This window comes from Blennius ocellaris, assembly GCF_963422515.1.
Source record: "Blennius ocellaris genome assembly, chromosome: 16".
Classification (NCBI taxonomy): domain Eukaryota; kingdom Metazoa; phylum Chordata; class Actinopteri; order Blenniiformes; family Blenniidae; genus Blennius; species Blennius ocellaris.
The window spans coordinates 5,532,052-5,544,752 of NC_137665.1; the positions used below are offsets into that span (position 1 = coordinate 5,532,052).

At 38.9% G+C, this 12,701-nt stretch overlaps 2 protein-coding genes across 4 annotated transcripts; both read right to left on the reverse strand.

Moving 5' to 3' along the window:
* Nucleotides 1–528: 528 nt before the first annotated feature.
* Nucleotides 529–4,697, reverse strand: adap2 (ArfGAP with dual PH domains 2). The gene is made up of 11 exons (XM_080510876.1): nucleotides 4,498–4,697; nucleotides 4,042–4,166; nucleotides 3,641–3,732; nucleotides 3,301–3,389; nucleotides 2,971–3,083; nucleotides 2,176–2,325; nucleotides 1,998–2,081; nucleotides 1,831–1,893; nucleotides 1,076–1,153; nucleotides 749–977; nucleotides 529–571 (listed from the first exon to the last, which is right to left on the reverse strand). Exons 1-11 carry the CDS (start codon nucleotides 4,583–4,585, stop codon nucleotides 543–545), a joined length of 1,140 nt encoding a protein of 379 aa, XP_080367002.1. The 5' UTR covers nucleotides 4,586–4,697; the 3' UTR covers nucleotides 529–542.
* A 1,425-nt stretch (nucleotides 4,698–6,122) lies between these two features.
* Nucleotides 6,123–11,913, reverse strand: LOC308140951 (uncharacterized protein). 3 transcript variants are annotated; one of them, XM_080510929.1, is made up of 12 exons: nucleotides 11,828–11,913; nucleotides 11,119–11,239; nucleotides 10,874–11,039; nucleotides 10,305–10,643; nucleotides 10,062–10,222; nucleotides 9,749–9,896; nucleotides 9,395–9,493; nucleotides 7,356–7,474; nucleotides 7,169–7,273; nucleotides 6,945–7,085; nucleotides 6,721–6,771; nucleotides 6,123–6,472 (listed from the first exon to the last, which is right to left on the reverse strand). In XM_080510929.1, exons 1-12 carry the CDS (start codon nucleotides 11,899–11,901, stop codon nucleotides 6,269–6,271), a joined length of 1,728 nt encoding a protein of 575 aa, XP_080367055.1. In that variant the 5' UTR covers nucleotides 11,902–11,913; the 3' UTR covers nucleotides 6,123–6,268. The 3 variants fall into 3 exon arrangements, with proteins under 3 accessions (XP_080367055.1, XP_080367054.1, XP_080367053.1); XM_080510928.1 differs by lacking the exons at nucleotides 6,123–6,472; nucleotides 6,721–6,771; nucleotides 6,945–7,085; nucleotides 7,169–7,273; nucleotides 7,356–7,474 and adding an exon at nucleotides 8,687–8,923 and having other exon boundaries at nucleotides 10,874–11,036; XM_080510927.1 differs by lacking the exons at nucleotides 6,123–6,472; nucleotides 6,721–6,771; nucleotides 6,945–7,085; nucleotides 7,169–7,273; nucleotides 7,356–7,474 and adding an exon at nucleotides 8,687–8,923.
* Between the last annotated feature and the right edge of the window lie 788 nt (nucleotides 11,914–12,701).

Genomic DNA, 12,701 nt, shown 5'->3' on the forward strand with positions numbered 1-12,701 from the left:
TTGACCTTCTCTGGGTAATCCTCAATCAACACTGCCAACTTTGGAGTACATTTGATGTGATATGTGGTGTAAATTCCATTTTAAAAAGTCATTTATTCACTAACTTTTGTCATAAGTGTACAAGGGACCAGGGTCTGGGAATATCACATGTACACAAACAATATTATTGCAGTTCGATTATTTACATTCCCAAAAAAGTAACAACGAGGTTCACGAAACACCTTCTCCAACAAATGGATTGTTATGGACTTATAATATAATATATCCAACAATAATGTCACAAAATACACGTTACAAGTTTCAAAAATAGATCTACAATAGGTGAAATCCACCAGGAGTCCTAATGGATTTCTGTCACAAGACAATATTTTCTCAAGTATTAGCATCCAGTTCATTGTAAGAGGAAATTAGTGTATATACATGTTTAATTTACACAGAGTACATTCACAGTCCGCTTCTCTTTCTACAGATCTGCTGTATTGTTATATTTCAGAAGGCTGCAGTTCTTTCAACCTCATCCTGCTGTGACGCCTCTCAGTAGGTCATCTTCTATTCGTCACTCTGGATTCAGCTATAATAAAAAAAAAAAGAAGTAACAAAGATTCATAACTGGTGATTCACGAACACATGTAAAGCATGTTGTACCTGGTGCACTTTTTATTCCCTGACATCCACACTTGAAGAAAACAATTGCCCTTGAAACCAGATAACCGTACATCTTTGTAAATCTTGGTATTCTCAAGGTTACCTATGTAATCCTGTGGTGCCATGGGTCTGGACAACACCTGTCTGAAGGCCTCCAGCCACTCCTTCTGCTCGCTCTCCTGCTTGCACATGAAGACAAACTGTCTCCCGGGCGTCTGCAGCATGATGCCACACTTCCACTTGTTTCCCCGGGGGGTCTTTTGGACATCCTCAGTCACGAAGTAACCATCGCTCTCTGTGCCGATGAAGACGACCCCCAACTCTTCTGCATTCTACGATCACGTGAGAAGAGAGCATTACAATGAAAACACATTCCAATCTTAGGTTTAATGGACCTCAACAGTTGTATTTTTTTTTTTTTAATACTTACTAGCTGACTTTTGAAGTACAACAGCTTTCTGTTTTGGGAGTCCAAAACAAACCACCTCTTTTTAAATAGCTCTGTTTGCTGTGTGAAAAAAAAAGAACATAATATGTAATTACAACAGAACAATAAGTTCATCTACTCATAATGTAGATCAAGATGCCTGCTGATATAAAAGCTCTGGATGGATTCTAAATATATTTTCATCCTTTTAATATGCTGTGAATGATTCAGAACCTCAGCTTTGTCTGGATCCAATCTTTTTCCTGTCACCAGTTAATTAAATGTGTTCATGCACAATTTAAGCAAGCTTTCAGACACATCTAGAACAGCTTTACAACACAGTTGAATACCTTTCTGTTTGCTGCTTTTTTTATTTAGAGCAAATCACCTCTTTATGCTGCACTGTATCATCAAAACTGCCATTCTCCGCGCTTTCTACCTCTTGTTCTTAGCCTGTATTCAAAGCCTGATAATGCTTTGGTTTGCTCCATTTTGCTGCGAATGTTGTTATTAAATGAGTGTGGCCATAGAACAGAAAAACGCAAACTCCAACAAACACAGAGAATTGCCTTAGAAATGCCTTTGATTTTGTTTCAGAATTTATGTCAAGATTATATTTATGATCTTATAGGTGGTTCTTGTCTTCATCATGCACTGTAGAAATAATGACTAATGACTCCATTTGAATGCCTCCCTCAGTACAGCTACATGCTGAAATATAAAAAGTAAATGCCATAATGATTAGGTCTTTAACTTACCAGTGGTCCTGTCTTTTCCATGTATCCCTCTTTGAGGTAATTTCCTGTTATTTTTGAGGCCAGCTGAAGGAGAAGCACAACCTTTAAACTGATATCTCTCTTAAGGTGAGTTCAAAGTGAAAAGCAACAATCACCATGTAGTATTTGTTTTTGTTTTTTTTGCTTACTTGTTGATCACTTCCAGTTGGGAACATCATCTTCAGGTATGCAAAGCGAACAGCACGAATGGCGTTGTACCAGGTGACTATTTCCTAAAGTTGAAGGAAACAAACTAAGTGTATTTGCAACCTTGAAACTATTGTGCACCAACCAGCACAAGACCTGCTGCTCATCTGATGGCCTCACTTCTGCACTCTCATGATAAACGTAGAGGTTTCTGGTATGGTTCTCATCTTGGTAAGTGATCTGCAGCCCATGAGGATGACCGATCTTCTCTGGCTGAAATGTGGCATTCAAGTCCTTGATGGCGATTACAACTTTTGGGTCTTTGGACTCCTGGATCACAAACACATGTGAAGATCAGAGTAGGTAGAGGGCCATCAGTACCAGCATGATCGACTTACTGTGAGTTCCACAAAGCACATTGTTGGCACACTAAAAATCAGATTACAATGCCTCAACTGGAACCAATTGGAAGAAGTTTTTTTTATAGCATTTCAATCATGGTTTACCTCAGTGGTCAACCCGAGGCCCTTTACTTTTTTTGTAAAAATATGTAACTACTCAAACAAATGATACAATCATAAACTTGACAAGACAAACAGTCTTTAATGTCAGGGTTGGTCACCTTGGAAAAAAACAAATGACACCAACACTGATCTTTGTCTTCTGTTCCTTTTTTCTCTCATTAAACTTATTTAATCAACTTTATTAATTTCTGTTATGTCATATGTTATTCCTTATGTCAACAAATCAGTATTATTTTAATTTGCCTTATCATTTTTGTTCAGAAGCACTCAACATATTTTAAAAAATACTCTTTTATTGCTCTGACGGTGGTACAACTACCCTCTGGGTGACACAAGGTAAATATCAATTTTGTGGCCTTAAATAATTGTACTTAATTTCGAGGAAGCTTATTTTTTGTCTGCTCCTGTAGTACAGTGCATTTTAGGTGTTTCAGAGCTGCTGGGAACTCACATCTCCTTTGTTGTAGTACACGAGGTTAAGCTCTTTCTCCGACAATACAAACTTCCTCTGCAGAAACTGTCTCTTCTCCTTCCCTTTCTTCCACAGCATCCCTTCATAGAAACCTGAACTCAGTCCAGGAAAATCACAGGGTCACAGATGCTTTCACACACATGTGGGAAGAGAAAAAGACTTACACAGCCAAACATGTTGCGAAGAGTGGCTGAAGTCTACTTCCTGGCTATTTCATTATCCAAAGAACTGGTTCTGCATATCGACGAGGAACTGCATTGTTTAAATAGTTTTGTACAATTCAGACCAGTGAAGGTGTTCAACGGGCACCTGTGGTATATGGCAGTGGTGGATGTTTTGTTTCTCCAGAGAACTCCTGTCTTTCGTACTTCGCTCGGATCCACTGCTCCTTCAGAACCCTGCCGTGAAAAAAAAGAAGAAAAAACTCTTTCAAGGTGCCATAACAACAAGTCAACATGAGCTGCAGTATCAATACAACTTTGGACGAATAAACATATTTCATTTCCACGATCAGCACTTGAACTTTCTTATTTATTTAAAAAAAAAAAAATTGTAACTGCCATGTCAGCAGTTTTGGCACAAAAAAAAAAAATCAATCATGGATTAATTTAGCGATTAGGGGATGATGAAGAGTGCAAGCACTACTTACTTGCAGTCATTTTGCTGAGGTTTATAGTAGAAAGGTGGAACTGCTTTCTCATACACAGTCTGTGCTTTGGCATTGCCTTGGGATTTCAGTGACTTCCCCCATAAAAAAACAAAAACAAAACAAAGACAGAGGCACACATTAGTATCACACATGGACACAGTCCAGAGTTCGAATTACGGGGGAGCTAAGGGGAGCTGGGCTCCCCTGAAAGGGACCTGAGCTCCCCTGAAAGCCTCATTTGAAAAATTTAGGGGGAGCTCTAAAAACACTGGCGCATACCTATTCTACAAACTTGAGAGGTCTGATCGGAAAAAAGGGCTCCCCCGAAAGCCACGTTGTAATTCGAACCCTGACACAGTCCCTCTAATATCAATGGCAGGGCATTTTGAATCAACTCCTACCTCCACTAGATCATCCTCCCAGAAGTCCAGCCACAGGGATTTGACCCTGTTGGTCAGGCTGCGGTGCGTCCCAGAGCAGTGCAGACAGACAAACACCCCCAGCTTGCAGGACGCCCAGTCCGGCTCTGAGGGGTGCACAGCAACAGGAGTTAAAGGTAAAAGTTTGCCATCAGGATTAGATTTACAAATATGATGTTTGCTTTCCTATCTAATGTTCGAATATTCACTGTGAGATAACAGAAGTATCCCAAAATCAATTTTTTTTTACGCATTTAAAACTCCCCAAAGAAAAAGAAAATAGTAATATTCAGCGGTATTGAGAAGAGAATATATTAACTTTCCTAAAAAAAAATAAAAAAATAATAATAATAATAAAAATGAATAAAAAGCTCCAGTTAGTCGGGAGTTTATCACATGACTTCAGCCGTGATAATAACCCGTGGACAACGCTCTTACCGGGCGCACCGCAGTCTGCGCACCGGTCGTTACCGGGTTGCTTCAGCAGTCCCACTAAAATCTTTCTGTTACGCTCATTGTCTGCCATCCCGGGTCCCCCAACACAAAGTCAGACTCTTCTCCCTAGTAGGACAAATAAATCCAGCTTTGCAGGCACAGGGTGTCACAAAATGGTATTTCCACGTGAAAAGTGAAAGTTGCAACCGCTTTGATTGTCTCAAATTCACACTTCCGTGTGACGGTGTAAAGTTACAACAGACACATTTCTGTACCCGTGTAATTCAGACAACGAGCTGCAATATGTTTTTTTTTTTTTTTTCAAACTGTACACGGTCGTCCAACAAGTTTTACCACTAATACTGGTCTGTATGCTTAATGAGTAATCCTGGCACAGAGGAGGGACCGTCAAAAATGTACAAACTCAAAACAAACTACTGGAAATATGCAATCATTATATTCTTCTTGAATATCGTCACGCCAAAAATAACAGCTCGCACGAATTAAAGTCAAGTTTTGTATACTGTTATTTTTTTGGAGGGTTATTCAGACAAAATATCAACATAAGTGTGATATATTTAAATAAGTGCGCTTTATTTAAATCCACAAATAAATTGGAGCGATTAACTTCACTGTGTGGACAATTATTTTGTAAACAGGAAAGATTACCACGTACAAGTACAAAAACAATTACCACATAAACAAACCACAGTGAAAGATGTGCCAGAACAACTTTATTGTTGTAATCCCTTATACAATGTCAAGAAAATGGGAACATTTAGGCTTAATTGCTTAATTGTTCTGCAGTATTGGAATTAAAATGTGATCCTGTTGGCATAAGTGTAGTCAAACACAATGTGCTCAACCTAAAGACACAAATAATTTCATGTATTTAGTGGATTAATCCACCACAATCCATTTCTTTTTGTTGGCTTTTTTAAGTCATTAGCTGAGAAATGATTCACTTTTCCCACAGTGCAGTGAATGTTTAATGGCTGTGTTCCAGAAATATATGCAATATTATAATTGTTTGTGTGAAATTATGAGTAACATGTGTTGGCTATACTTCACATTTTATGCTAATGCAGAAAAATAGAAATTATGAAAGTTTAACAAACTTTTTCTTGTGACTGTATACAGCAGACCTGATTATAATTGAACAAGTATTACAGTTGCTTGCAGAGTCACAGTTTTCACACAAAGCACATTTGACCCTCATCTGAAAGTCATTCCGAATGTTAGTAAAGGCTTCTCTGCTTGTGGAAAACTGGCTGCACTGTGAAATTCCAGTATTTCTCTGATGTTGACTATTCATGTACGCTTATATAAATCGTATAAGTGATCAAATCTGAACTGGTACAATGATGAAAAAAGTAAATAACTTTTCAAATGCATATGCTGTGAAAACACAATCGGTGAAGAAAATACATTAATAGTAGGAAGGTAATCAAACATTGATTTGTTTTGTCTGGCTTGATAACAGAAACATGAGCTTATAAACACGTGTTTCAAATATAGTTCTATCACAGTTGAATACACATTAAACAAGTGCCTTGTTGAAACAGTAGAATTTATCATTTTAACAAACAAGTCATTTATAAATATTAAAATTAATTGCCTTTAAAAAAAAATAAACATCCACTTGTAGAGGAATAAAAGATGCAGTCTGAAAGTGAAGGTAAAAATCCACAGTCCCATGACTGGACAATTGAGACAAAAGTAATTCCATAAAGCTTTTTTTCAGGGGGGCAAAAGTCTAAAAATTCACACAGTATCAAGAAGATCCATTCTCCTTGGTCAGTTCAATGTCATTTCTGAAGGCATGCTGTTTATGTGCTTGCATGCTATATGCCCAAGCTCTGTCCACACCATGTCCCTCAATCCTGCAGGGTTTCCAGTCAGGCAAGGGAAAACGACCAGCGACCACCAAGGCATCGTCAGGAAGCTCGGCCTGCAGCTTCTTCTGTAACAGCGCAAGCTACAAACACAATAACACACATTTGAATACAAGAGAGTCTCCAGCAGGTGCTGTCAGGTTCCTGCTTGATTATGTTTGCTGGTTTGTTGAAGCTTAAAAACATCCCGAGAGCCACTGCCCCGATGATTGTTTCCAGTTTCTGCAGCACTTTATGCCGATCGACTGCACCATATTGCATTGGTAAAGGAAAACACTTGCATTATCCCTATTTTCATTGAAAATTGATCTATGCTGAATCTATTACTTACCACGCTGGGAGCCAAAAACACGGTTACATTCTTGCATTTTGTCAAGTCGACCTGTGGTTACGAACAAGGACATAAATAATAATATAACAAATATTTATACTTTCATTAGAATAAATGCATTTTTGTCATTTTATATGCATATGCTCAGACTTGGAGAGGCAGCTCTGACTCTTATTGTGCCGTTTCATTTATTCTGAGTTTATTACAAACTCTGTAACTCAGACCTTCCAGAGATCTTCCCGTCGGTAGGACACTTTCTCCTGATGACCTGCTCTCCATGCATGGAAGCGGGCGAGCCGAACAAGCCACGGGTTGAGCTCATAACCCACAGCTGGACTGAAACCATGCTGGTGGGCTTCCAAGACCTAAACAATCAGATTTGACCACAACCAGAACTCGTCAATTAAAGCACAAGAAAAAGGAGCCCAAATGTTTTGTTAGTACTTACAATCCGACCATCACCAGACCCCAAATCCACGAGACCCCCCTTTCGTCCTTTCAGCAATGTCATTACATTTTGTACCTGAGCTCTGCTGGCAGGTATATAAGGGACCTGCAACAAATTTAGGCAATGCCTTTTAGGTTTAAAATACAAGAAATACTGCTCCAGACTACTTATTGAAAATAGACAGCACCTGTAGTCTTAAGGGGACTTTTCTGAAGCCTGGCTGGAGGATTCCCACCCACATAGCATAGACTGCAAGCCCAGTGCCTGCCGCTATCTGAGCAATGCCCCAGACCCCAAGGTGCTTCGGTTTGAGCTCAGCAAAGACCTCATCGGGTGTGTCATCGTCCATTCCTGCATGTAAAAAACAGGCACATTTTAGGAGCATACAAACCAACCTACATTCAAAGAGTATACACACCAAATACGAGGTTCTGTTTGGGATGAGACCCCACATTGCACAGTGCATTGACATTTTTCTATTGGTGTTTGGTTATGCAATTTCATCAAGCAAGGATGCAAATAATTAACATTTTGAACAAAGAAAATATAACAAGAGCGCCATCAAAGAGCCCAATTTCTATAGAGAATGTACAGATAAATTCAAACATGTGCAATCTAATTCTATTTGTCAAAAAGTCAACATTTTCAAAGGTAAAGTTGTTCAGTTGTGAGCTGCATTTATTCACCAGCGACTCCAACCAGCTGTCAATTTACATGTATGACAGTGGCCGGTTATAACCTGACACACAATATAGCTGCACGCCACCACAACCAATCAACATATAGTTAGATGAAACACAATTTCATTTCTAAAGGAAAGTATTTATCAGTTTTAAATGAGCCGCATACCACATTTGAATTTAACCTTACAGCAAATATACGAAAATGCACATTGTTTTAGATATAATCGGCAACGGAGAAAACAACGATCTGAAAACAAAATCTGCTGTAACCTAAGACGGTGTTAGACTATGTTAACTATAAATTATGCTTTTAATAAAGTAAATAACCAATAAACCTCATTGACCTGTGGGACTGCAGGCGGACACATTAGCGCGTTGCAACAGTCCGTCTGCAAAATATTCCCGGGCTGTCAGACTCACTTGCCGAGATCAGTTCCGCAGACACAAAAACAACAAAAACAAAATCCTCATACGATTGTTTGAAACGTTTTTTTTCTATTGCTTGCAGAACAACATTATTGAAACGTCGTGGCCTTCATTAAAAAAAGTTAAGAAAAAAAAAAGACCTTCATGAACTGCATAGCTTCACTTTAGGTTCCTCAAATCCATCTGACACTCCTTGAGTGTGTTACATACACCATTTCATTGAATGAAGTAAAATTAAATCACCCTTCAAAGTAACTCTGAATCCATATCAAAATGTATGACAATTTTATTTCACAAAATTATACATGTATGCACATGAAAAACAGTTAAACATCACACTGGAGTGACATACGTCCACAAATTCATACATCCATAAAACTCACCCCATCCTCCCATATTCAGTAGAAAAAAACCCTTCTAATTCATATTTCTCCTATGTACACTTGCAACAGGACTCGTCCTCGTCAGTCACTGTCTCCATCATCACTGATGAGTCCCTGCAGGTTGGTCCATGCTGATAGTTTCTTGCGTCCTTTAGGAGCGCTGCTATCCTGATCACTGTCAGAGCCGGAGTTCAGAGAGCGCCGATATGCAGACGGTGGAGGGTCAGGCTGCTCCTGCCATGGTCCCCTGCGTCTCGGTCGACCTGAAACAGGGATTCAGATCAGAAAGTCTCATTAACCAGTCAGGTCCAATAAAATCTGGATGTTTTCTTCACAAAAGGTTTTTGTTACTTCCAGCAGGTGGTGCAGAGCATGGAACAAGTTCAATATTTATATGATTGGTGGACTATTGTCTAAAGTTATTCAGTAGCTTATCTCTTTTCACATTATTTTTTCCATTAAATCTGAATATGTTTTATGCAAAAAAAAAAAGAAGAAAAAGAAGAAGGAATATATGAAGGCAAAATACAACAACAAATAGAAGTACTATAGTAGCGCAAATTGATATATTGTACATCCAGGTATTTTGTGATGGTGCCACTGACTCACATCTCTGTATTTCAAACCAGGTCAGCGCTTGAAAAGAGTTGAGAAACTATTCATCAAACTTCCTGAAAAAACCCAAAGATATTTCTTCTCAATCAAAACCAAGAACAGAAAAAAAACTCAGTTACCTTGTGTGGTAATGATGTTGTTGACATCAAGCGAAGCCAGCTCCTGAGCCTCTTCCCGCTGCTTTTTGATGCGTTTACATTTCTTAATAGATGGCACTCCTGTGTAAAAAAAATAGGTTGGGAAGAGTTTAGCTGCTCTATAAGAGACGATGATTTAAAACTGTTTGTGTGTTAAAAAAAAAAAAAAAAATCTGACAAGGATTTTACCGTTTTAGCTTTTTTCGGATGCTTGTGCGCAGAGTATATCATTTTGATATTCTGATGACATGCCCCAGTCAATTTCAAATTGTGAATATGAGAAACGTACCAATAAGGTCAGACTTTGAACAAGAGGGGAGGGAATAACAAACTCACCATGAATGCCAAGATCTTCCAGCTCCTTCTTAAGAACAGCCACCTTCGACTTATCGGAGTGGCAGTTTTCAAGGAGCTTCTTGTAATTCTTCTTCACACCACAGAGAGCAATGTAGCGTTTCAGCCTGTTGACTGCTCGATCACCATCCTGCAGGCAGAAGCGAAGAACAAATAGAGAAGAGAGATTAATTCTGCTTAATTGCCAAATGTCAGAAAAAAATTCAAAAAAATTAACTTTGCTTGTGCATCACTGTCTGTGGACTCAAAACTCAATTGTTGTGATTGAGATTCACAGCGAGATCGGTGAGCTCACATTTGACTCTTTTTTTGCCCCTTTTGTCTTCTTCCTTCTCACTTGTTTTTTTACAGAACCGTTCCGCTCTTCGTCGTCCAGAGAAGGTAGAGTAGACGACGATGAATCTGAGTCCGGGTCAGGCTTCTTCTTCTTCTTCTCGTCCACTTGGACTTTTTCCTCTGTGACGCAGTAGAGAAATTCTTCAAGCCACACAAACAAACCGAACAACATGAATCAATATATTTTTGTTCGCATCGTTACCTTCCTCTCCATCATCAGAAGACTCGCTGCCACTATTTTTATGACTCTTTTCTGATTTGCTGTCGGCGTCACTTTCATTCTGTTCATCGCTCTCCTCCTTGGCTTCGCTTTTCGAGTCTCCATTCTTTTTTTTCACCACTTTCTTTGGACCCTTTTTTTCTTTTGAAGCATTAATTTCCTCATCCGTCGCGTCGTCACTGCTTGACCTCCGTTTACCGCCTCCAATTTTAATTTGCTTTGATTTTTTCACCTCTTGCTTCAAATTACTGGAGTCCGACCAACTTTGCTCATCGTCGCTGTCGTCGCTGCCTGTTTTGTGATCTGCTTTATCTTCCGATTCTGTCACCAGGAACACAAAAAAGTGCAAAGTCAGCACAAAACATCACAGAGGAATAATGGTATAACGGTAATCAACAACTGAATGAAACATATTGCTGGCCTGAAATTCAAAACGGCCACATGAGTATATCCAATAAAAATGATTAAAAAAACATAAATCTTAAGGTAAACCATTTGGTGCAGAATTGTTCACACATTAAAAGCAAACCTTAGTTAATCCCATAACCTACCGGATGATGAGCTTGAATGCTTTGTTCGTAACCTCTTTGCTTTGGATTCATCTTCCCTCTCCTCGAACACTTCAGTATCATCATTGTCCTCCTCTCTCTTCCTTTTGTTCTGAGGCTTCTTGCTCTCCTTGTCACTTTCAGAGCAGTTCCCTTCACTCTCATTCTTCTTTGAAAACAATAAGTACAATTCTCATACAAACACATAAAGCACTCAAAGAAGCATGCTGTATGTTTCTGTCATGTACCTGCATTTTCTCCAACTCCTCTTCAACAACCTGTTTCATCAATGTTTTCACTTCTGGACTTAAGACGTCAGATTTCACATGTTTCAGGTATCGCTTCTTCAAAATTCCCAGAGTTAGTGTGCTAAAAAAAACAAAACAGCAAATATAATAGGTTAGATAAGATTAAAACTGCTTAAAAAATATATACATTATTAACTCTCCAGTGTCTCAATAAAGTAAAGTTACTACATTACTGCGTATAGCTATATGACTTTTTCAAACAGATTGTAATAGACAACAAGTCAAAATTATATAAAGGTGTAGTCATGTTCCTTTGCTTTTAAAGTATTTAAAATTGTGTTTGTTTCCACTGCGATTTCTGTCATGTCAAGTTTAAAATATTAAAAGGAATACGTTAACGGCTGAAGTCGGTCATATCTGATTTAATAAATATATGTAGATGTTATTTCTGTGTGGTTCTGCAAAGAAAAATTCAAGGCTGAATTTCAATGCGGATAACTCATAGATCAAAACAAATTGTACACACTGATATATATATACATATATATATATATATATATATATATATTTAAACTAAGGAAGTTTATGAGACGGCAAAGGCGCGTGTAAAGGCTGCACGGAGGCTCGCATCAGCTAAATTCAAATTTTTACACTGACGTACGTACAGAAACTCTTCCCCCACCTTGCTTCGGCGGTGAGTTCACTGTACCTGAGGTCTGCTTCACCGCTGAGCTGCTCGCGCACAAATGTGCGGACCCCCGCTGCCTCTTTTTTGGACACCATCGCTGCAAGTACGTCAACTTTTCTTTTTTGGCGGCGACCAGGTCTCCTCCGGAAGTGACGTCAAGTAAAACACGCCCCTTCGTCCGCTGGAGAGTGACGTGCTGCGTTGGCGCCCTATTGGATGGCGCATCTCGCTCTCGGATAGCGCCAGAGTCAACTTGAGTTAACGCAGAAATAACGAGTGTTCTGTCGACAAAAACTTAAAGAAAAGCTGATGAGAGCCGACCAGTGGACGTTTCTCTCAAAGTGAACCTCAGTCTGATGACGTATTTGATATGTTGCATAAATCTGTCAACATCCTGAATCTGCTATTAAAATCTCTCCCTTGCTTTGTGCAACTTTTTTTTAGACATACACACACTTTTTGCTTGTTATAAATAAATAGAAAGATAGATTACGTATACAGTCTTATTTGCTGTGACACACACACACAGACCAGTGTGTTTATATGTGTGTGCACCCATGCTTGTGCCTGTAATAGTTAAAAAATCAAATATAGTCAGCCCACAAAAGCAAAAATATAAGGACATATGTTTCTGGTATTTATACACGTCTGAGACAGCTCTAAATGATCAAATTGTTTCATAATTTATACATTTACTTACCATATGTCAGTCTTTGTGAAGAAGCAAAATAAATTATTCCTGCATAAAAGCACATGCTTTTTTGTGTGAAAATTCAAAGTGATGATAGTTGGACTACATCTTCCTCAGTAGAAATAGATTGACTTTAGGTGCAGGGTGACCCATCCAAGATGGCGTCGCGCTTTGATGTCAGCTCTAATCGACACCACCGGCCGA